The sequence below is a fragment of the Borostomias antarcticus genome (genome assembly GCF_949987555.1).
Source record: "Borostomias antarcticus genome assembly, chromosome: 21".
In the NCBI taxonomy this organism is placed as follows: Eukaryota; Metazoa; Chordata; class Actinopteri; order Stomiiformes; family Stomiidae; genus Borostomias; species Borostomias antarcticus.
Window position 1 is genome coordinate 7901394 of NC_140254.1, and position 25201 is coordinate 7926594.

The 25201-nt window shown below is 48.1% G+C and overlaps 1 protein-coding gene across 1 annotated transcript; it reads right to left on the reverse strand.

The window, feature by feature from the left end:
• Window positions 1–207: 207 nt before the first annotated feature.
• Window positions 208–10326, reverse strand: LOC311323387 (zinc finger protein 516-like; the record flags this gene model as incomplete). Its single annotated transcript, XM_084455590.1, has 4 exons — window positions 208–344; window positions 2411–2475; window positions 5419–6732; window positions 8943–10326. 4 exons carry the CDS (start codon window positions 10324–10326, stop codon window positions 294–296), a joined length of 2814 nt encoding a protein of 937 aa, XP_084311716.1. The 3' UTR covers window positions 208–293.
• Window positions 10327–25201: the final 14875 nt, after the last annotated feature.

Genomic DNA, 25201 nt, shown 5'->3' on the forward strand with positions numbered 1-25201 from the left:
TCAGTTATTCACCTACCAGCTCATGATCATGCAAACCATGCTAGCCAGCTCACTGTTGCTATAGGCAGTAAAGTACTTCCATTAATTATTATCTTGCTGGGTTTTACCAAAACATACCAGTTTCATCTCTTAACAAGGCTTGAAAATCATTAAATCCGGTCATTGTAAACAATGAGTCCTGTTCTTAGCCTGCTCTTGAGACAATAACCGCCTAACGACTGCTTAGTCCTCAGGCTACTTATCCAGCATAGTGTGCAATTGGGAAGCAAATAGGATCCGGATGTGTGAAGACTTCATGTTCCTTTTCTGAGAGACATCGTGGACACAGTGGAGCGACCGCTCACCTGCAGAGTCGGGAGAAGAAGAAAAAACAGTCAGACAACAACAAAAAACACCACCAACAACAAAAATTCACCAACAACAACAAGAACAACAAACACAACCTCTGATGATTTGCTAAGGTCTCCAACACACCTCTGGTCTCCAGCCCCTTCTAAAAACAGTATAAGTCAAGATGGCTCCCAGCTGCACAAGGCATTTGAAGGAAGTGAATTTGTAGTGAATCTCATGTGTGTGGTGTGTCATGGTAGAGCAGGCGTGGGGGGGTTAGACGGGGATGGGGGGGGCAGCCATGTATGCATGTGAATATACTGAGGGAGAGCAGGCGTGGGGGGGTTAGACGGGGATGGGGGGGGGGGCAGCCATGTATGCATGTGTATTTGATATGTATTTGTATTTGATAATATGTATCATGATAACAGAAAGTTCCAAGGATACACATGTGGCCTCTTTATCACTGTACATTTAGCATATCTGCATGTGATCTCTCTCTCTCTCCCCATCCCTCTCTCTCTCTCTCTCTCCCCATCCCTCTCTCTCTCCCCATCTCTCCCCCTCTCTCTCTCTCCCTCCCCATCCCTCTCTCTCTCCCCATCTCTCTCTCTCTCCCCATCTCTCTCTCCCCATAACTCCCTCCCTTTCTCTTTCTCTCCCTCCCCATCCCTCTCTCTCTCCCAATCTCTCTCTCCCCATCCCTCTCTCTCTCCCCATCTCTCTCTCTCTCTCTCTCCCCATCCCTCTCTCTCTCCCCCTCTCTCTCTCCCCATCCCTCTCTCCCCATAACTCCCTCTCCCTCTCTCTCTCTCCCTCCCCATCTCTCTCTCTCTCCCCATAACTCCCTCTCTCCCCCTCTCTCTCTCCCTCCCCATCCCTCTCTCCCCATAACTCCCTCTCCCCCCCTCTCTCTCTCCCTCCCCATCCCTCTCTCTCTCCCCATCTCTCTCTCTCTCCCTCCCCATCCCTCTCTCTCTCCCCATCTCTCTCTCTACCCATAACTCCCTCTCTCCCTCTCTCCTTCCCCATCCCTCTCTCTCTCCCCCTCTTCCTCTCTCCCTCCCCATCCCTCTCTCTCCCCCCCTCTCTCTCTCTCCCTCCCCATCCCTCTCTCTCCCCATAACTCCCTCTCTCCCCCTCTCTCTCTCTCTCTCCCTCCCCATCCCTCTCTCTCCCCATAACTCCCTCTCTCCCCCTCTCTCTCTCTCTCCCTCCCCATCCCTCTCTCTCTCCCCCCCCTCTCTCTCTCTCTCCCCATCTCTCCCTCTCTCTCTCTCCCCATCTATCTCTCTCTCTCCCCATCTCTCTCTCTCCCCATCTCTCTCTCCCCATCTCTCCCTCTCTCTCCCCATGTCTCTCTCCTTCTCTCTCTCCCTCTCAAACGGGGGGTTGAAGGATTTTGGAAAAAACACTGTGACGCTGAGAAGAAAACCTTGATGAATAATTAGGCTAATAAATCATAATATATTATATTTTCTTCACAGCTTTTTGGAAAGTCTCATCTTTACAAAAGTGTGGATCCGACAAACAGTGGAGGAGAGGGAGGAGGCGGGTGGCTGACGGGCTGATGACATGCTGATGACATGCCATATGGAGACGACAGGACCCTGAGGGGGACGTCAGGTTTTTTCCCCCTGCCTTCCTGTCATCTCCTGGTGACAGACAGAGAAACCGGCGACAGCCGTCCAGACAGACGCTACGATATCACTCCTTCCCCTGAGCAAGAAAGGACCTACCGCCGCCCGGCGCTGACCGCGTCAAACGTCTCCATCGCATCAGGCTGTCAAAGAGGTAAGCGAACGCTGACAGGCGCTGACGGGTAGCGGGCCGTATACCTGCTGAGAGCCAACGACCCCTCTGCTCTCTCAGTGACTGCATCATTATTTATGGAATGTTTACATGGGACTGAAATTGAATATGATGTTTATATTTGAATGAGAACAGCTGTCTAATAACTCCTGGTATTTTTGGACAGGTTGAAGTTGAAGTCTTTTCACAATTCGCTTCCACAAGACAGAAAAGCACGTAAGCACACACACACACACACACAGATATTACTTGGAGAAAATGTACATACTTGGTTTGGAGTCTCTGTGGATGAATGAACTTCATTTCCAATACGTCCATTCAACTGCAGCAACGCTTTAGAGGGAGACAGGGCAGCACATGTGAGATTGTGATCGAGAGATGTCTATACGATTTTCAAGTTAACTAGAACATCCACTGGAGTGAACAGTTTACTCTACCCTTCATTAGCATGCATGATTACATCTTCATGACTGACATCCCATTAATAATGCATTCTATTTTTCACTGTATTTCTGTTAAAAAAGGACGCGCTGCCAGTCAAGGATAAGAACAAACATGCACACGCAAACACACACACACACACATACACCGATTCGCACACACACACACAAACACGCACACACACACACAAACAAACAAAATTAACAAATGAAGAAAGCATATTTTTGACAAGAGTGTCAGTCCCTTTTCATAATCATTTTCAACTGCATGTATGACCATGACCCCGGCTCGGGGTGGTAAAAGGATAGCCCCTCGGCCCCGAGCCTGGGGGGGAGTGAAACATCTACACCCAAGCGAAGAAGAAGAAGACCATGACGTGTGTTACCGATGGGGATGGGATACATAGAGTCAACGCGTGACGACCCAGGCCTCTCCCCTGCATACCCATGCCAGCGGACAACAGCACCAGTAGAACTCTGAAGAGAGTTCCCTCCCATGATGACGTTTCTCTGATGGACACGGAGGAGACAACTGTTCATTCATTTTCACTTCCCACACTAGCGCTAGCTACATTCCCCAGTCCAAAATCAACCCACACCAGCGGTAGCTACATTCTCCAGTCCAAAATCATACCACACCAGCGGTAGCTACATTCTCCAGTCCAAAATCTCCCACACTAGCGCGTAGCTACATTCTTCAGTCCAAAATCAACCCACACTAGTGCTAGCTACATTCTCCAGTCCAAAATCTCCCACTCTAGCGCATACAGTAGCTACATTCTCCAGTCCAAAATCAACCCACACTAGCGCGTAGCTACATTCTCCAGTCCAAAATCAACCCACACTAGCGCGTAGCTACATTCTCCAGTCCAAAATCAACCCACAATAGCACTAGCTACATTCTCCAGTCCAAAATCACTTCTTTAGATACAAGACCTATAACAGTAGACCGCCCGTTAGATCTTCACAAACTGTGTGCACTCATTTGACTTTTTGGATGGAAATCTCCCTTTAAAGGCACGCGGAGGGAGGCATCATTAGTATGTCTAATGTGTCATTAAGTGGAGGCTACCTCCAGGGCTCTGGATAGGGGCTGTCATGCTGCACGCCGTCGCGCCGTTGACAGGCCTGACACGCTGCTTCCTGGGAAGTGGTGCATAAATTACTACAAATTAAGAGCCAGGCCTCTGTGATGTGAGGAGCCCTCAGCCCTGTGCTCTGGTGTCACATGTCAGGTGGGCTTCTCTCCCTCTCTCTGTCTCTCTCTCCCTCTCTCTCTGTCTCTCTCTCCCTCTCTCTCTCCCTCTCTCTCTGTCTCTCTCTCTGTCACCCTCTCTCAGTCCCTATCTTTGTCCATGTCTCCCTCTCTCTCTGTCTCCCTCCAAGTGGGCATGTGCACTTGTTTTTTTTTGTTTGTTTGTTTTTTGATAATTTATATGTTTTTATGCTGTGAAATGGCCTGATCCTTGATTTTAATTGAATTGAATTGCACCAATAAAGGGATTACTAAAGGTCAAAGTTCTGTCTCTCTCTCTGTCTCTCCCTCTCTCTGTCTCTCTCTCCCTCTCTATCTCTGTCCTTCTTTCTCTCTGTCTCTCTCTCTCCTCTCCTCTCCCCCAACCCCACCCCCCTCTTTCTCTCCCTCTCTAACTGTGGTTTTAATTTTGGGTGATGTTTAGTGTTTTGTAAGGATGTCTCATTAAAGGAGCTTGTTTTTGACAACCTGGACCTTATTTACGGCATATTATAAGACTTTTGACTCACCGAGATAACTTTGGTGTAATTCGGAGGCCTGTAGAAGAAATTTAAAATCCAGCACGAGCCAAGTATATCCATGTAATGGCGGCGGACGGGGCACTGAGAATGCAGCTCCTAAAAAATCTATTTTCTGCCGCGAAACGGTTGTTGTCATCAATCTGTCTTTATGAATCGCTAGTTGTGCTTACATAGAGCGAGGGCTTGTTGTGGTTTTTCACATGCCTCTGTAATATGATCTTTAGAAACGTCTTTAGAAACGAAATAGCTTCCCCACTTGCTCCAGCACACAACTGGCTATTCTCCATCTGTAGGCTACACTCGCGGCTCACATTCTCTACGCTACGATCGGCGTCCATCATATTCTAAGTCATCTTCTATATCCTCAAAATCTGATAAATATTCAGGCATATTGCACACAATATTCCAGGCACCAACAAGCCGATCGTAGAGTAGAGAATGTGAGCCGCGAGTGTAGCCTACAGACGCAACAGAGAATAGCCAGTCTGCTCGCTGTGCGCGTGCATGCTCTCTCCTTCTCCTTCTCTCTCTCCCTCTCTCTGTGTCTTTCTTAATTCCCTCCCATGTTGAGGAGGAGACCAGGGGCCACAGACCTGCTGCTCTCATTCTATGTCTGTGATTCCAGCCAACACATTTACAGTACTAAGTCAAGCCTCAGTGAAGAACTGTATAGACATTACAGTACATATGAAGCCGGTAATGCTCTTGACGGTTTTTAAAGTGGTTAGTATACCCACTGACAGCGCAGAAACAGCCGATAGACAGGAGAAAGTGTGTGTGTGTGTGTGTGTGTGTGTGTGTGTGTGTGTATAGTAGTAGAGAGATAATGAGAGAGTGACAGAGAGAGAGTGAACGTGTATGCTCTGAGATGAAGAGAGAGAGAAGTAGAGGTAGAGTATGTATGAGTCTGTGTGTGTGTGTGTTCAAATGCTGTTCATCGCTCAAAAGCATTTTATTCTAGCATGTTCATGTCACATCAGTAAATAAGTATCCATCTTGATACAAACACTACTGTATGTACTATAGACGACAAATCCCTTCATTACCCCCCCCCCCTTACCTTGGGGATCCAACCTGGGGTCCACATAGCCCCAGTGCTGGTACAAAGCCGCCAGATCGTGGGGGCTGTAGTTTTTCAAGAGGCTCAGGATGTCAACATCCACTGGAGGATCTCCTGGCAACAACTCCCTCTTGTCTTGAGCGAACAGGGCCGGCGCCAGGTATGGGCCGCTCCCGTGACCCCCGAGCATGTTCATGACTGACCAGAGGTCGTGACCGTTGTGAATGGTGGCGGAGGCGTCCGGCGAGGGTCTCGGGTCGTGGGGCCGGGTCCTGTCAGGAGGAGGCAGCTCTGTGCCGCCCTGGTTCCTGGCCAGTATGAAGCCTAGACCCTCTTGCGGAAGCAGGCCACCCTCGGCAGCGACCTGGTGGCCGCCATATTTAAGGCTACCAGTCGACCGGTGGGAGAAACCCGAAGCGCCAAGACCGTTGGCAGACGAGGTGACGTTAGGACGGGCGTCGGCTGTAAATCGGGACTCGCCGGCGCCCTCTGCTGTGGGGCTTGGCTGACTGCCGGACTTCTTCTGAGGTAGGAGTGTTTTTCGGCCGCCGGAGGGCGCCTTTTCGACAAGACGCGAGTTCGCCGGCTGAGCGGCGGGTTCGGACCCGGTGTCGGCGGCGCCGGTGTTCAGTTTTGGCATCTTGGCGCCGGCCGTTGCGGCGGGGGCAGGGCCTGGGGGCAGGGTGCGTCGCGCTGCCGGGATCGGGAGCGCCGGGCAGTCCTTGCCTTCCAGGAAAGGCGGCGGTCCCGTGCGTCTCCAAAGTTTCGCCCCCGCCTTGGAGCCCCCCTTGAAACCGTTGAGGTGAGGCGCCCACTTGGGGGCCAGGGTGCTGGCGCCGTCCACCCTGTGCGCCACACGCTGGTGTATCCACAGGACCTCCGGGTAGTAAGTGGCGTGGACACAATACGGGCACCGGTGTCTGACCAGTCGTCCCTCTGCCGGGGGTCCGTCGCCCGCGGCACCTGCGGCGCCCTCCTCCTGGCCGTCGACGGACAAGTTCAGGAGGCTGGCGGCGGCTCCCTTCCCTCTCGCCTCGCCGCTCGGCCATGTGTCTGACCGACCGCTGGACGCCGCCCTCTCCTGGCCGACGGGACAGGCATAGGGGCTCCAGTACGGCTGACCGAGCAAGCTGGCCCGCAGCCTGAGGTAGCCCACGGACCCTGAGGCTTTGGGACCGCCGGGTTCCTCCAATTTGGCGCCACACTGATTGTAGAGGTGGATCAGATCCTTGTGCTGCTTGCTGGTGTGGGACCTGAGAGTGGAGGCGTCTGCGGTGTGGAAGTCACAGTGCTCGCAGAAGTATGGCTTCTTATCTGTGGATGACAAGGACAACCAAATATTAATATGTGTTGCGCTCAAGGCAGCATGTGCAGTAGGAAATACACAGTGGCGGTAATGGAACAAAAATCTACTGATATACATTCAAATCTGCCAACTCAACCCCGGGTAAAATAATCTACAGTATAATGAATGTATGAAGCCTACAGACGAATCACCATATATGTCACATTTACTGTACATTCACAGGTGTATTACTGTTTTGTAATCCGTTTTAAATGAGAAAAGGGTTACATGCATATCATTACATATAAGACATTGTGTACTTGCAAGTGATGTACAGTATATCATTCACACAATAATGATTAGGATGGCCTGTACATCTGTTACTGATCAAGCTCTCCCCAAGAGATCTCAACACACAAGTATGTTTATTTGTCCATAGGCCTCAATTAGAAGTACAGTAGGCCAGCAAAATGACGTTAACGTGACAGGTGTCAGAGCTGTATGCTGGAGAACCTTGTCAGGGCATACTAGCAGACGTAGTGGTTGTGGCTTTCACTTGAGGCACCCGTCCTCTGAAGCTTTTGACCCGTGGCCCCATCAAACTCACACTCCAATAGTCTTCCACCTCTCATTAGAAAATGGTTCCTGTATAGTTGTCCCATGTACTGCATGTGAGACCTTACTTTCATACAATATGTTTTCTGTATGTCTAACAGTTCTCCACTCAGAATGTATGACTGAAGTTCCTGGAACAACATAGAGGTAATATGATAAAGTACCACACGATGGTGCCACAATACAATCATTATAATACCAGGAACACCACAGAGGGAAATGTTGAAGATAACAGCAGAGCATGCACAGCTCAAGAGTTTCTACAGGCATATTACATATACAGATATGGAAACAATCTTCATGTGATAGATTCACAAGAGGCTCATTGGTATATCCAATTTTAGAGTGCACCCACAAAGCAAGATGGTGTTGATTAATCTTCATTAATACTATATTGTTGATCAGAAAATAGTTGATAATTATAGTACTGTAGCTTCATAGTTAAAACAGCTCCACCACTGTAATATTCAAAGTATCCCTTTAAATCTGTTGCAGAAATATCGAATGGAAGGCAATGGAGAGGATGGCAAAATACCTATGCTAAATACCATGCTAACCAGGGTAAACACTATGCTAACCAGGGGTACATGCTAACCAGGGTAAACCGCATGCTAACCAGGGTAAATACCATGCTAACCAGGGTAAACACCATGCTAACCAGGGGTACATGCTAACCAGGGTAAACAGCATGCTAACCAGGGTAAACACATTGCTAACCAGGGTAAATACCATGCTAACCAGGGTAAATACCATACTAACCAGGGTAAACACTATGCTAACCAGAGGTACATGCTAACCAGGGTAAACAGCATGCTAACCAGGGTAAATACCATGCTAACCAGGGGTAGATGCTAACCAGGATAAACACCATGCTAACCAGGGTAAATACCATGCTAACCAGGGTTACATGCTAACCAGAGTAAACAGCATGCTAACCGGGGTAAACACCATGCTAACCAGGGTAAATACCATGCTAACCAGGGTAAACACATTGCTAACCAGGGTAAATACCATGCTAACCAGGGTAAATACCATACTAACCAGGGTAAACACTATGCTAACCAGAGGTACATGCTAACCAGGATAAACACCATGCTAACCAGGGTAAATACCATGCTAACCAGGGTTACATGCTAACCAGAGTAAACAGCATGCTAACCGGGGTAAACACCATGCTAACCAGGGTAAATACCATGCTAACCAGGGTAAACACTATGCTAACCAGGGTAAACACTCCAATATACATGGAGTACAAGTGAGGAAATATGTAATTCACTCAGATAACACAAGAGGTCTCCATTCTCTACACTGACATGCTGAACTGCCTGCAGGGAAAAAAATACAGTCAAAACAGATTAATAAGTGACTTGTTATGAAAATAGAATTTCCATCCTCATCATATGCATAATGAATATTCAATCAAAGCAATGAATCCACTGTGGCACTGGACATTTTATTTTCAATCCTGGTACATTGCAGTCAAACATTTTGTAAGCCTACCAGTGTGCAGTATTTTTTATTATTGCTGCTTTCATGAGCACAGAGCTAGTTTTGTTCACAGTTTAGAGTCCTGTGGGCTGTGAGTTTTGAGTGTTGACGGCGTCATCGGTAGCTGCTGGCTTACCTCTGTGGGTGACATCACCGACGTTCGTTTGTCTGGACGACCGCTGTCCCTCTTTGACCGCCTTTTTCTGCAGCGCCGCAAACGACCCGGGAGCGATCCCGTTGGGTGGGACGCGGCCTCCCTGGTGGAGGGGTAGAGTCCCCTGGCTGACGGGCGGCTCGTGAGCCTGAGCGCCGCCCTTCTTCCTCTTGGCGTTGGCGCAGGTATCCAGCTGCTTCCTCTTCTTCTCTGCCCTCAGGGGGACGTACTCGCCTTTCTCCCTGTCGTACGTCACCGCGGCGTCCGCCAGCCTCTCCTCCCAGCCCAGGCCCCTCTCGGACGACTCCGCCACCCGTCCCCTGGTGGCCAGCTGCCAGGCCTGGTAGCTGCACACCGGGTCCAGCTCGGGGATGCGTCGGCCCAGGGTCCGGTCCGCTGGAGGTTCCCTGGCGGCCCTGAGGTTCAGGCGTTCCAGAAAGCGCCTCTGTGCGGCCGGCGACTCCGAGTCCCCAGGGTCCCGCAGGGGTTGGTTGGGGGTCTGGGGGCCATGGTGGCTCTGCTTGTGGACCCTCTCGTGTGTGCGGAGGGCTTTGCGGTCGTAGAAGAAGTTGCCGCAGCCGGCGCACAGCTCGTAGAGGCACTCGTCGTTGGTCAGAGACGACGGCTCCCAGGGGACCCCGTTGATGGTGGCCGGCGGGTGGCTGCCGTCCTCGCCCCCCCTGGGCTGGGCTTTAGCCCGGTGGATGCGCATGTGGCTCTGGAGGAACCAGGCCTGGCGGAAGCGCCGGCCGCAGATACGGCAGCCGTGGTCCAGGGAGCCCCTGTGCTTCTTCATGTGAGCTTTGAGGAGCAGCGCCTGGGGGAACACCTGGCAGCACAACCCGCAAGGGAAGGGCCCGGCCTCAACCCCGGCCCCAGCCTCAGCCTCAACGCCCGCTTCACCGGCCACCTCGGGCACCAAAGCTTCAGCGGGTGTCGGAGAAGCTTCCCTCTTCACGACCTCCGCTTCTTTGCCCTCATCCTTCTTCCTGGAGCCCTTCTTCTTTGTCTGGCCGTTGACTTGGTGGTTCTTGGCCGGACCGTCCCGGTCCTCCGAGTTCTCCCTCTGCTCTGGCTCCGCCTGGTCCTCCTCGCTCTGCACCGGGTCTCCACTGACCACACACAGCCTGTGACTCCGGACGTGGGCCTTCAGGCTGCCCTTCTGTGCAGCCCGGTGCTCACAGTAGGGACACTTGTAGGGCTTCTCCCTGGTGTGCCTCCGCATGTGCTGGGACAGAGAGCTGAGGAGGGGGAACCCGCGTCCACACACCCCACACGTGTGGCCAGAGGTTGCGTTCTCCTCCGACTCACTCCGACTGTCGGCGGTACTTTTGCACACGGCTTCTTCCTTTGGTTTTACCTCCATTTTGAGCCTGAGGACTGTCGTAGTAGCTCAAGTGATTTTGTATCCCCGATGAAGAAAATAAATCAGAACCACTGGTTTGGTGACAATCACGAAGTCCTCATAGTAAGTGTCAACATGCTGGCTTCTTGATTCTGTCGGGGGGCTCCTTCAATCATTATGCAAATTGTTCCATTGGAAAACCTGAAAAACACGAGAAAATACAGTTCAAATATTGTGATGTTCTGAAAATTCTACTTTTTCAATTGTCAAAAGACTGTCGCCATACACCTAGCAGAGACCTGACAAAAAATGGCTACCCATGTTTTTCAACTTCAATCATATGCCGGACATCAAATTAGGCATCAACATGTAGTCAAATGTTGTTGTTTTTTTTCTGTGGTAAAATAAAACTGAATACAATTTTATATCAAATATAAGTCTGAAATAAAAGTGCATGTTTATCTTTGCCTGTGTATGTATCAATGCCTGCCTGGGCAAAGTCTCATTACTGTGCATTTGAGAGTGTGTGTGTGTGCGTGCGTGAGTGTGCATGCGTGTGTGTATTAGTAAGCAAGAGAGTGACAGAGGGGGAGTTTGCATTGCACAGACTTTAGAATAGCCATTGTCCCGTACTGGGTGAGTGATGGTCGTCCTTAGAGTGTGTCTACACCAGTGTGTGTGTGTGTGTGTGTGTATGTGTGTCCTTTGCCTACCCATGCCTAAATTGACTGTGTGTAGTGAAGCGTGAAGCAGTGCAGTCAGGGTGAGGCGGACTCAGGGCCAGTCCACTATAAATCTCAATCAATAATCCATAATAATAATCAGCAAACTACATTTCAAACACACACACACTCAGCTACACACATGCATGCACACATGCAGATAAACACGTGCAGATAAACACACGTGCACACAGAATGCTGACAGAGAAATGAAGAAATGTATTCATAATGTTATACTATAACAACAGACTCCAATACACGTGTCTCCTACCTGAGACAGACAGAACGTTTGAAAAGGTTAGATTTACTAATGTCTCATCAGAGAGAAACAGTCTTGTAACATCTATGGATCTCCGGAAAAACGCTGAACGGAACATACAGTATACATTTTCATTCGTTTTATTACATTTTATCCTTTTTGGGGGTGGGGGCTGGGGGAGTGGGGGGGTCGATGTGTATCAGTTCAATTCAATTCAAAAAACTTTATTGGTCCTACTAGGGGCAATTCGTTTAGAGCAGCATGTTGCACAGAAAACATAAAAACATCTCACCACATACACAACAACAACAACAACAAGTACACCAGGAACCAAGAAGATCATCGGTTATATTGAGTACCTTGAAAATATGTCAACCATGTGAACTACGCTGCCGCGCCACGGCGAGGGACGGCTTCCCCGGCAGGAGCAGAGTAGCGAGCAGAGAGAGCGCTGTAACCGCCGCTGCCCGCCGCCCCCCACTCAACACTCGACAGCGGGAAAAACCTGCCATTGTGTGGGCTGCACCAGAACTGTCACATCGGCTCTCGTCCAGCCCCCCGCGCCGCGCCGGGGGGTCCGGGTCGGTCATTGTTGGGACGACGGGCCCTGAGCCTAGCTGCTCATCAGCGCCCGGCAAAAGATGTCTGGGGGGGTGAGGGAGGGAGGCTGGACAAAAGAGACCGCTCTGTCCCGTCTTCAGCCTCTGAGAGATGGGAGAGGGGGTTGTGTGTGTGTGTGGCTGCGTGTGTGTTTGTGTGTGTCCACTCTGCTGCGTGAACAAAGAGCTGACGTTGGCTCTAAAGTGGGAGTTGAGGTTTTGTATGTGGTGTGCATGCAGCATGTGTGTTAGTGTGTGTCTGCGGGGGCGTGTGTTTGTGTCGAGTTATTTTTCTGAGATGACAGGTGTTAAGGGGGCAGACGCCACGGGATTATGTGCATGGGCCTCGCTCCACGGTCTCGGCTGGGTCCGCGGGTCTAGACGCTGGAGGGAGGCAATTAAGGGGTTAAGGTGAAGTTCTGTAATGGGTTAACACAATAGAGATGATGTCAGAGGGAGTGGAAGGCAACAGATGGATCCAGAGACCATCCGTTTTTTTTCTCTGTGTGAGTGTGTGTGTGTGTGCATTCCTATTTGAGTTATTTATGGTTATTTTACACTACAAACAAGGCTTTCATTTAAATATCCTCTGAAAAACTATGAGAATTAAGTATTGCTAAAAATTACAACACTCAGATTATGGACCCAAACAGATACTGTAGGTGACAATGGTGTGAGTGCTCAGTGATTCCAATGACGGTCTTAACATACCTAACTATAAAGGTCTTAACATACCTAACTATAAATGCAGGGATCATTGTCTCTCTGTGTCTGTGTATTTCAAAAGTCTTGAGAACTGGGCACTGTATGAAGTTGACATCCGGCAGGTATGTTCTGGACCCAAGGAAGTGCAGTGTCGAGTGAGTCGAGGTTTTTTGGAAGAAGTATTTTCCTGAGACCAACTGTGTGTGTTGAACCGAGTCATATCAGCAAGAAACAAATGTTGATACATAAACTGGATGATGGGGAAGAGACAGAAAATGCCAGGAGAAGCCAGGTAAATAGCTCCAGTCTGGTTTTTATATGAGGTGTGAGACTAACGTGAGCGATAGAGAACCCAAGGCTAGCGTGCTAGCTAGCTAACTTGCTACATGAGTTCATGTGGTGGCAGATTGGTTTGGCCAGCTATAGGGAGCCAAAATGTAAAACTACGCCCTCTACTGGTTTGGTTTGCACCTGCCCAATCTTTTGCTTGGGAGAAAATGTTGAAATATTAATCGAACACAAAACTTTATGTGAACACATACCATTGTGAATAGATAAAACAATAAACTGCTAACTACATCAACTTCAATCGCAATACCGTGTGGTTTTTCAAAGATACTTTTTAATTAGTTTATGTTTTGGTTATTTTACAGCGAATTACACATCCGGGTACTCTGCTGTGTTTTGAGCACTTCACTGGAGAGTGCAGCTGACCAGAGCACTATGTTGGTGTGCTTTGTAAACATGAGTCAATTTCTCTTGAATCAAAGCACATTGCTAGATTCTATAGGCCGAGAGGAATCCAATGATGTCCACCTCTTGAAATTTGGTCGAATTTACTGACCGCTAGATCAGTAAAACCGTTCTGATCGCTAACGTTAGCATAAGTGAACAGAGTAGAACATGGCAAAAATTAGCATCACGGCTAGTGGACGTTTTCTGTTTGGCAAGTCCTGTCTGAATGAGCTTGGTTTGACTAGCGTTAGCAAACTAGCTATCTATCTATCTACGATTGTGTACAATGGTAGGGAGGGCAATAGAATGTGACAAATCTGACCAATTTTGCAGGACAGAACAAGACAGGTTTATCTATTGACATAGACATGAAACACATCAGCTATTTCTGTGCAGCAGCTACACAGGCTGTGTGCATCATGGGAACTGTAGTTAGTTTACACCCAGTTTACACCTATTTTCCAAAAACCATTGTAAAACATGATCATAATTGATAAACCATGACTCAATGTAAGTGCCTTAGAAACGATGTGAATAACAATGCAATAATGCCCAAAATATATTTTTTATGAAAAAAAAAAGGCAATGCAATTGAATACAACGATCCGAACCGTAGGGCGCTTCGTCACTTTACCTCCCTATAGCCTCCCTTCTCCAGGCTACTGGGTGATGTCAATATTGAGACACATGCACATGAAAGATTTCTGCCAACACGAAAATTGTATTTCAATTTTCTCAAGAACCGGGCACTGTATGAAGTTGAAATTGGGCAGCTGTATTGCTCTGGACCCAAGACAGCATATTCTCAAGTGTGAAGTTGCTGGGACGGGCACTGCACTAGTAGCTTAATCTGTCAAACCTCATGGTCTTCTGCATGCCAATACACATTATGCATACCATTTGAAATACTATTTGAAATACTTCCATTTGCTTTTCTGTGCACGATTGCTCGCCTGGCGCAACTGAAGTGATGGCCGGTTCCCAAATATGCAACCCCCACCCACCCGACACCCGAGGTGGACCCCGCAGGTCCAGTTTAGATACACAAACAAACATCTAAGGAAGAATATTAAAAAACCGCAAGAGAGAACTGGAGGATGGGCACACAGAAAGACCAGCGGACGTGCTCAGTCGTTTCTGCAGAATCCCTCTCTTTTCTGTGGCAGATGAATAGCCATGTCCAGTCAGCTGTCCTCACATTGATGCAGTCTGACGCCCGCACCAGCTCAGCACAAACGCCCCAGGGCCAGGCACTGGTCTGAGCTAAGAGCCACTGCATGTGTGTGTGTGTGTGTGTGTGTGTGTGTGTGCAATCCTATGTATCTGCCTGTGTGTCTGCATGTGCATGTGTGCGTGTGTGTATGTGTGCATGCATTTATGCTCCTGTGTATCTGCCTGTGTGTCTGCATGTTTGTGTATGTGTGCATGCATGTGCGCTCCTGTGTACCTGTTTGCATGTGTGTGTGTGTGCGTGTGTGTGTGTGTGTGTGTGTGTGTGTGCAAAACATATCTATGTCTCACATTAATGTGTAAAGTATGCCTGTGCTGTTACCATATGCTCCTGCAGTCCATGGTGGCATGTGAGACAGTTGAGTGAACATGCTGGAAATACCAAGGTGGTTCTTTCCACTCCTGCTTCAAACAAAATACACAATTGTATTCTCTCACTGTACTGTAACTGGAATATTGTGTGGTGTGTGTGTGTGTGTGTGCGTGCGTGTGTGCGTGCGTGCGTGTGGCCTGAAGTCACACACATATGCTCCGACAACCAACCACAGCCCTGTGCCAACAAACAAACCCCCAACTAGAGGCATGTGACGATCCTTATGCTGGTGATCAAAGTGACGATCCTTATGCTGGTGATCAAAGTGTCGAGTGTACAGCCGCCCTGGGCTACACCATTTTGTGGTGAGCTACAGTACTGAACCCCAGCCAGTCCAGTATGAGGAAGTGAGATAGGCATGCAGCAGCGGATTCTCCTGAACAGCTACATGAGCCTGGAGCACTTTCAGCTTCCTAACATACTAAGATAACAAAACTACTCCATGACTGACTATTCCTACTGTCTCACACCACCTCTTTATTCTTCTAAATAGCAGAACAGACAAGATTACATTAAATTAGTCATTTAGCAGACGCTTTCATCCAAAGCGACTTACAATAATTGCATTTAACGTAGCTAGTATGTCATCTTATGTCATCTTGTCCATTTTATTTATACAGCACCATTCATACAAATCAATGTAGCACAGTGCTTTATATAAAAGGAGAGATAAAAAGAAATCATTCAAACACAGTGACAACAGATTTAAAAGAAACAATAAAAGTAAAAGCATTAAAAATTAAAAGAGTGTAAAATAGAATAAAAACAATGAAACAGAAAAACTAAGAACACTAAGATATTAAAAGTAAAACTACGTGGTAAAATAAATGCTAAAAAGGTGTGTTTTCAGATCTTGCTTAAACGTTACCATGGTCTCAGACATTCTCAGGTCCTCTGGCAGGGTATGGCTGAGGGCATAAGACCTGAAGGCTGCCTCCCCATGCCTCTTAGTCCTGACTCTAGGGACCATTAAAAGCTCATAGCCAGAGGACCTGAGGGACCTACTGGGTGTATATTTAAAAGAATATCTGATATGTATTTAGGTGATTGATTATGTAATGACTTATAGACTAATTAAATAATCTTAAAATCTATTCTAAAACTGACAGGTAACCAGTGCAGTGATTTTAAAACTGGTGTGATGTGAGCCCTCCTTTTGGTCTTAGTGAGGACATGTGCTGCAGCATTTTGTACTATTTGGAGTTGGCTAATAGCTTTCTTTGGTAGACCAGATAGGAGAGCGTTACAGTAATCCAACCTGCTACTGATAAAAGCATGCATTAGTCTTTCAGTGTCAGCCTGGGAGAGAAAAGGTTTCACCTCAGCAATGTTTCTCAAGTGATAAAAAGATGTCCTAGTCACATTCTTAACATGGGCCTCAAAATTAAGATCTGAATCAAACATGACACAGGTTTCTGACTTGGCATGTGGTGTTCAGTGTTAGTGTTTTTAAGTGCCCAAATAGTCTCTCCCTTTCAACACTTTGCACCAATGATCAGCACATCAATTTTATCCTGGTTTAACTGAAGGACATTCTGTGACATCCATGCAGTTATATCAGCAATGCATTCTACCAAGTGGTTAACTGAGCTGTAGTTATCGAGTGTCACAGAAATATAAGTTGGGTGTCATCTACGTAGCTATGGTAGCTAATATTGTGCCTCCTAATGACATCATGCAATGCATATATAGACTGAAAAGTAGGGGCCCTAAAATGGATCCTTGTGGGACTCCACATGTCACTGAAGTGTTTTTTGAGTAGTCAGTGTACTACTACTCGCCAGAACTCACAAGTGCATCTCCACTCTAAACAAGTGACTAAGAGTATAATCTAGTGCTGAGGCCAAAGTGTGAGATTCAGCTTCAAACCAGGAGACACATTGATGGATGTGAGATGTCTCTCTTCTAATGTCTCTTGTGTGTTGCTTAAGTAATATCAAAGAAAGAGTGTTGACTGCCAACCTTGTAAAAATAGTCACCTTCTTGATCACAAATTGCCCCTCTTGGTAGAGGCTACCGCAAGTGTTCAATTTTGGTGTCTAATTATGCATTGATTGTTACTTTCTTGGTCACTAATTGTCCCCCATTGGTGACAGAAGGGGCTGGGTGACAGGGGCTCCCTGGCGTCATCGTTCCCAGACATGTGTGTAGCGGCGCGAGGACAGATGTCTGTCAGGCTGAGATCACGACTCAGAGGCCCCTGAAACAAGGCTTAGTTTACTGGCCTGCGAGGGCGAGCTGCGCCACCCGACTACCGCTCAGTTGGCTAGTCCTGCTCCAGGAGTCTCCCTGGGTCCCCACTTTTGCCTGTCACAAAAAAAGTGACATGTGAGAAATACTTGAGAAAGTATACTGTAAGTTTTGTATGTCAAATCGATAAAATTGCTTCCATACAGTACTGTATATACTGCTGCAAGTTACTGCTGTGTAGATTTGACAGGAAGACTGTTTGAATTTTCAAATGACTACAAGTTAGACGTATTGTGTCGTGAGATATGTCCGAGGAACTGCGCATGGCAGAGTACAGACAGACTAGTACTGACGTTACATTTCACGTTGGATGAAAAAAGACACAAAATGGGTACTCTTGAAATACATGTCTCTTGCACAACCCCCCTCCCCTCCCTCCCCCATCAACTCCCAACCCCTGTTACACAACAAATACAGGGGGATTATTCCTGATAGCATGTGATGAGCTGCTCAATGACCTGCCTCTCACCATTTGAGCACTTATACCTTCTACACCATCGCAATATGCCAGTGGTAGGTATAATAGAAAATAGTATTTTGCATAACAGTAGGTGGGCTGATTAAAATGATTCAGAAATCATTCATCACACTGTATGTGATTTCATAGGTATGATCTCCTGAAAAACACACGCAAACTCTCACTCACTCACTCACTCACTCACTTACTCACTCAGACTGCTACTCAAAATATCCACTGGGCTTTGAGCCTGATTGTCATGTTCAGACTGTGGAGCATATTAATGTTCTTCTCTTGTGCAGGTCCCCTTCGTATGGCTAGGGTTAGCTGTGTTTTCTCCTCACACCGGATTGGTCTGTGAGGGAGACGCTGGAGCATAATCTGCTGGCATTAACTTGCTCTCTAAAAAAAGCACTCTCCACAGGGATTAGATTATAATGTTAAGGTCAACCTAGACTCGCTCTGTCTCCCCCTCTCTCGGTATTTCTCTCTTCTCTCTATGTCTCCCTGGCTTCTCTCTCTGTCTGTCTCTCTCTCTCTCTCTCTCTCTGTCTCCCTGGCTTCTCTCTCTGTCTGTCTCTCTCTCTCTCTCTCTCTCTCTCTCTCTCTCCCTCTCCGTCTCTCTCTCTCTCTCTCTCTCTCTCTCCCTCTCTGTCTCTCTCTGTCTCTCTTTCTCTCTCTGTGCCCTGTGTCCATCTCAGTCAAAGCATAACAGAGCATAATCTAGTATTTCCACAAAGGTGTGCATCACCAAGTGAGAAAAAAATGTATCAATCGACCAAATCTATAGTCACCAATACAAAAAATGACTAAGAAAAGCTTCCGGAATGATTGAACGAAAGCATATATCAATGACATGGCGATAGAATACACGGTCATAGTGGCACAGAGAAAGATAAAGATCATTCTCAGAAACTACAATCGATACATCACCAACACAATCACAGCTACCATCAAGAAAGTAGGTACTATAAAACTGTCTTCACATGACAGCAGGTGCAATCAAATTGCAAATGTAAGTAAAAGTAGAAATGTTCATTTTGAATCCAAATTTTCTTGTTCCTCATTCATTCTACTGGAATGTGTCTTCTTCATCTTCATCTATTAAGCTAATTATGCAAATAGTGAAAACGGTGTTGCTGTTTCACAGCGGGGTTAAGGCAGACTATCACTAGCCTCTATCAATCATTTACATTTATGAAATAAGCCATTGATGAGCCGTTAATATTTAGGCCTTCATCTGAGGCGTTCTACTGTGCAGCGTGAGTTTCCCCCGGGGGCTGATCTAGAGTCAGATTCCTGTTTGTCCACTTCCATGATCAGTTAGGACTGAGGACGGGTAACTTGAGTCCAGGATCTGTGCTTACGACAACCTCAAAATGGAGCGCACGTGTGTGTGTGTGTCTGTGTGCATGAATATGTGTGCGTGTGTGCATGCGTGTGCATGTATGTGTGTGTGTGTGTGTGTGTACGTGCGTGCGTGAGTGTGTGCGTGTATGTGTGCGTGTGCATGCGTGTGTGTGTGTGTGTGTGTGTGTGTGTGTGTGTGTGCGTGTGTGTGTGTGTGTGTGCGTGTGCATCATAATGACAGCTGGTCGCAGTGTTGGGGATCGGGTTCCCCAGGGGGCGGTGGTGTCTCCTGCGCCATCACTTCATCACAGCCTCGTACGGGTCTGAGGCAACCTGACACCCTGAGACCTGTCCTGCTCTCCTCCCCGTCTCAGAGAGCACGACAGACGGGACCTGGGGCCGCCGCGTCCCCCCCCATCCTCCATCTGCTGGAGCTTCCACCAGTGCTTCCTGCATAGCGCACCTGAGAGGGAGCCAGGTGACCCCCGGGCCAGGTGACCCCCGCACCAGGTGACCCCCGCAGCCCCCGGGAGGAAGGCCCTTTACAACAAGGTCTGGATCTGATTCACTATATAAAACCAGCAGTAAAACGCATGATTCCTGCATGTCCCTGTGCTCACTGAGCAGCCCTGCATGTCCCTGTGCTCATAGGACAGCCCTGCATGTCCCTGTGCTCATAGGACAGCCCTGCATGGACATGGACACGCACTGTGACATCATCACCACTACACTTCCTAATGAGGATCTGAAAATGGCTGCTTGTGGTTCACTGCCAGCCCTTAGCATAGATGGCGCTTCGCATCCATTTGTTGATCCTTACATTAACAGGTAGATTATGAAATAGATGATTTATTCTGCTGTATTTCTACTGTCTGATCCTGTGGTAAACAGAGGGAGAAGGAACAAGGTCAAAGTGCTACTGTAAAACATCCTTGAAAAGCCTTTTAAGTTACAAAGTCACAGATCAAATGTTATTGCATGTTTAGTGATGGAGAGAGATGCTGGCTCAGCAAACACACACACACACACACACACCCACACGCACACACACCCACACACACACAAACACACACACTCTCACACGCACACACGCACACACACACACACGCACACACACACACGCAACAGAACAGCTACTATCTACTACTCAAACTCTACTATCTACTACTCACACTCTACTATCCACTACTCACACTCTACTATCCACTACTCACACTCTACTATCCATTACTCACACTCTACTATCCATTACTCACACTCTACTATCCACTACTCACACTCTACTATCCATTACTCACACTCTACTATCCACTACTCACACTCTACTATCCACTACTCACACTCTGCTATCCACTACTCACACTCTACTATCTACTACTCACACTCTACTATCTACTACTCACACTCTGAACAGCTACTATCTACTACTCAAACTCTACTATCTACTACTCACACTCTACTATCTACTACTCACACTCTACTATCTACTACTCACACTCTGAACAGCTACTATCTACTACTCAAACTCTACTATCCACTACTCACACTCTACTATCTACTACTCACACTCTGAACAGCTACTATCTACTACTCAAACTCTACTATCCACTACTCAAACTCTACTATCTACTACTCACACTCTACTATCTACTACTCACACTACTATCTACTACTCACACTCTACTATCTACTACTCACACTCTGAACAGCTACTATCTACTACTCAAACTCTACTATCTACTACTCAAACTCTATCTACTACTCACACTCTACTATCTACTACTCAAACTCTACTATCTACTACTCACACTCTACTATCCACTACTCACACTCTACTATCCACTACTCACACCCTACTATATACCTACACCCTACAAATACAGTACTTTATTCTCAAATGAGGCCTACGCTGCATCGATAGGCTACTGTATTCGCAGAACAAAATGGTATAGCCTAAAAACAACCCAACATTAGAACAATTAGAGCAAATGATAATCAATAAATAAACAAATGAAATGACAGACAGATTGTCGTCTCTTAGGCTATTGCAGCCTAAAGGAAAGTCTCTAAAACAACCGATGAAGGCTAACGGCTATAGGCTGTAGGCTATTATTTAACAAATAGGCCTAGTAGGCTAATCTACATGCTTACAACACGTCTGTGTTCCTGAAGTCCATTAACTGGGAACGAAAAATGACTCGATGCTCCTCTGCTTCAGGTTGTTGACGCGCTTTCTGGCTGCCAAGGAATGCAGCTCTCGCGCAGCACTCGTTTGCGTTTTGCGCTCGACATTAAAGTAACAAAGAAATTAAACGTGACAGTAGGCTACAGCCTACAGGCAACATGTAGGTCTACATACAGTTCTGTTTTTATTCACAGTAGGATACAGTAGCCTACATGTTTATTATGACCGATTTAAATGCAAGTAGGCCTACAGTACTGTAATGAAAATCCCACCAGTAACCAGATAACAGGCTCAAAAAAAAAAGAAAAGTTTTTTAAGCCTGTCCTGTAGACCGGGAGGTTCGGATCTCTGAAGTTCGGATGAGTGGAGTCCTACTGTACTACTCAAACTCTACTATCTACTACTCAAACTCTACTATCTACTACTCACACTCTACTATCTATTACTCACACTCTACTATCTACTACTCACACTCTACTATCTACTACTCACACTCTACTATCTACTACTCACACTCTACTATCTACTACTCACACTCTACTATCTACTACTCACACTCTACTATCTACTACTCACACTCTACTATCTACTACTCACACTCTACTATCTACTACTCACACTCTACTATCTACTACTCACACTCTACTATCTACCACTCAAACTCTGAGCAGACTACTGCACTATCTACCACTCAAACTATACTGCTGTATCTACTACTCAAACTGAGCAGCCTACTGCACTATCTACTACTCAACGCTCAGACAAGTTAACGTGCCACCGTAGTCAGTTACAGGGCTCCACTGTCCAATCTGCAGCTGCACAAACAGTGGATTTGCATGCAGTGGGTGATGGGCATGGGATTGTTGCCTCACACGGATGAGAAATTCAATAACATTTTGTTCAGTTGACACTGATGCAACACAGATTACTCTGTTAGCCAAAGCTCCTGTTTGATTGGAGTCAAATAGTGTCTATTTCAAATCAGAATAGAGTACACTATGATCAAATGAATACACACAAACCTTAAAATGTATAAATCGGATACGTTGAAAACACTAAAGGGGGGGTACATGGTACTGATTTATTCAATGACAGTTGCGATGTGTTGATTAGCTATCCTAATGGGCTCTTCATAAGAGGAGAAGACACGGGCCGTGACCGTGCTGGATGTGGACGGGGCTCTCTGGACGCCCCTCTCTCTCTCTGGACACCCCTCTCTCTCTCTGGACGCCCCTCTCTCTCTCTGGACGCCCCTCTCTCTCTCTGGACGCCCTCTCTCTCTCTGGACGCCCCTCTCTCTCTCTCTCTGGACGCCCCTCTCTCTCTCTCTCTCTGGACACCCCTCTCTCTCTCTCTGGACGCCGCTCTCAATCTCTGGACGCCCCCCTCTCTCTCTCTCTGGATGCCCCTCTCTCTCTCTCTCTGGACGCCCCTCTCTCTCTCTGGACGGCCCCCTCTCTCTCTCTGGACGCCCCTCTCTCTCTCTGGACGCCCCTCTCTCTCTCTGGACACCCCTCTCTCTCTCTCTGGACGCCCCTCTCTCTCTCTAGACGCCTCTCTCTCTCTCTGGATGCCCCTCTCTCTCTCTCTCTGGACGCCCCTCTCTCTCTCTGGACGCCCCCCTCTCTCTCTCTGGACGCCCCTCTCTCTCTCTGGACACCCCTCTCTCTCTCTCTGGACGCCTCTCTCTCTCTCTCTCTGGATGCCCCCCTCTCTCTCTGGACGCCCCTCTCTCTCTCTCTCTCTGGACGCCCCTCTCTCTCTCTGGACACCCCTCTCTCTCTCTCTCTCTGGACGACCCTCTCTCTCTCTGGACGCCCCTCTCTCTCTTTCTGGATGCCCCTCTCTCTCTCTCTCTGGACGCCCCTCTCTCTCTCTGGACGCCCCTCTCTCTCTCTCTGGACGCCCCTCTCTCTCTCTCTCTCTCTCTGGACGCCCCTCTCTCTCTCTCTCTCTGGACACCCCTCTCTCTCTCTCTGGACGCCCCTCTCTCTCTCTCTGGACGCCCCTCTCTCTCTCTCTCTCTCTCTGGACGCCCCTCTCTCTCTCTCTCTCTGGACACCCCTCTCTCTCTCTCTGGACACCCCTCTCTCTCTCTCTGGACGCCCCTCTCTCTCTCTCTGGACGCCCCTCTCTCTCTCTCTGGACACCCCTCTCTCTCTGGATGCCCCTCTCTCTCTCTCTGGACGCCTCTCTCTCTCTCTCTGGACACCCCTCTCTCTCTCTGGACGCCCCTCTCTCTCTCTGGACGCCCCTCTCTCACTCTCTGGACACCCCTCTCTCTCTCTGGACACCCCTCTCTCTCTCTCTGGACACCGCTCTCTCTCTCTGGACGCCCCTCTCTCTCTCTCTCTCTCTCTCTCTGGACACCGCTCTCTCTCTCTGGACGCCCCTCTCTCTCTCTCTGGACGCCCCTCTCTCTCTCTCTGGACGCCCCTCTCTCTCTCTGGACGTGCCTCTCTCTCTCTCTGGACGCCCCTCTCTCTCTCTCTGGACGCGCCTCTCTCTCTCTCTGGACGCCCCTCTCTCTCTCTCTCTGGACGCCCCTCTCTCTCTCTCTGGACGCCCCTCTCTCTCTCTCTGGACGCCCCTCTCTCTCTCTCTGGACGTCCCTCACAGACACTGCAACCCTGACCCTGGTTTCTTTCTGACACATCTTTCTGGAGGTAAAGCCCTTCAGCCCTCTCTGACTGAGAAATCTCAACTCAGCATATGTGACCCCCCCCCCCTTATTCCCTGTCTCTTAACCTAATCTCACTGATTAAATCAGGGTTTTTTGCCCTGGTTTTGCCCCCATGCTAGCCCCCCGGTCTCTGTTGAGCTCTCTCCCAACTGATGGCCATGCTGGGGAGATTACCCTAATAGCTGGGATTACCTTCCCACATGTTGGCCACACGCAGGGGGTTGGGGGTGGTGTGTCCTGCGCAGTGTGTGTGTGTGTGTGTGTGTGTGTGTGTGTGTGTGTGTGTGTATGTGTGTCCTGCACAGTGTGTGTGCATGCGTGTGTCTGGGATGGTGTGGAGGGGGGTGGTATGGTATATATTTGGATAACAATACTTGGGTGTACAGCAGGCTTACTGCGATAGCGAGGGCTTACTCTGTGCACAGAATCTGCCTGGTCTGCCTGTGTGTTCCTCTACCTCTCTGGCCATCAACACACACTCTGCAGATCCTCCGTCCGTCTGACGAATCAGTTCACAGCTCACCTCAGGCTGCCTCCTTCATGACCGTCTGAGGAGATTGCTGCTGATATTACACAGAAACCCTACGAGGAGTAACAGCGATCCTAACTGTAGTCTTTCAGTAAACTATTTCTTATTGCTTGAATTAGAGTGGGGTGTGGCCTTATCAGAACCCCCTGCTGGATGTGTGTCCCCCGTCCAGCCTGGGTCAGACTCATCGGTCAGGAACTATGGTCCATCTTGGAGACTGTATGAAGCCTGATGTTTACAATTGTTATCATATAGGCTGGTCATCTGGTCATCTGCTCGTCCACTAGTCCCTCGGCCTTCTGCTGAGCAGATCAGGGGCCAGAATGACTCTATGTGGGCTCCCAAGGTCTGGTCCCTGCATCCTCACACTCACTTCTGAATAGAGTAAGCGTGAACTGACACTATGTTAATGGAACACATCCAGGTAGCTACAAGTGTGTTTCTATATCAGAAGTCAGCTACACTATACTTTTAACCCTGCAGTATATCAACATACTTACTACCCAGCTGGTACTACTTCACATGGACAAATATAGTTAATAATGTTCATGTTGATAAAAAAGGATTTGTATAAAAGTAGAGATTTTGAAAGCCGTATCCAAAGGTCAAACCAAAAATGTTGTTCTGGTTCACATGAAGGTTGAACATACGCACTTATATGAATGAATAGTAAGTGACCCATGCAGGGGGTTTGGACGGCCAGATGGGGGACTGGGAGGCCATTTAGAGAGAGAGAGAAAAGGAATTCTAGTAATCTGCTGCTGATCCGGTACAATAGCAGCCTTGTCCGTGTTGTTTAGGCCAGTCACTAACACAAGT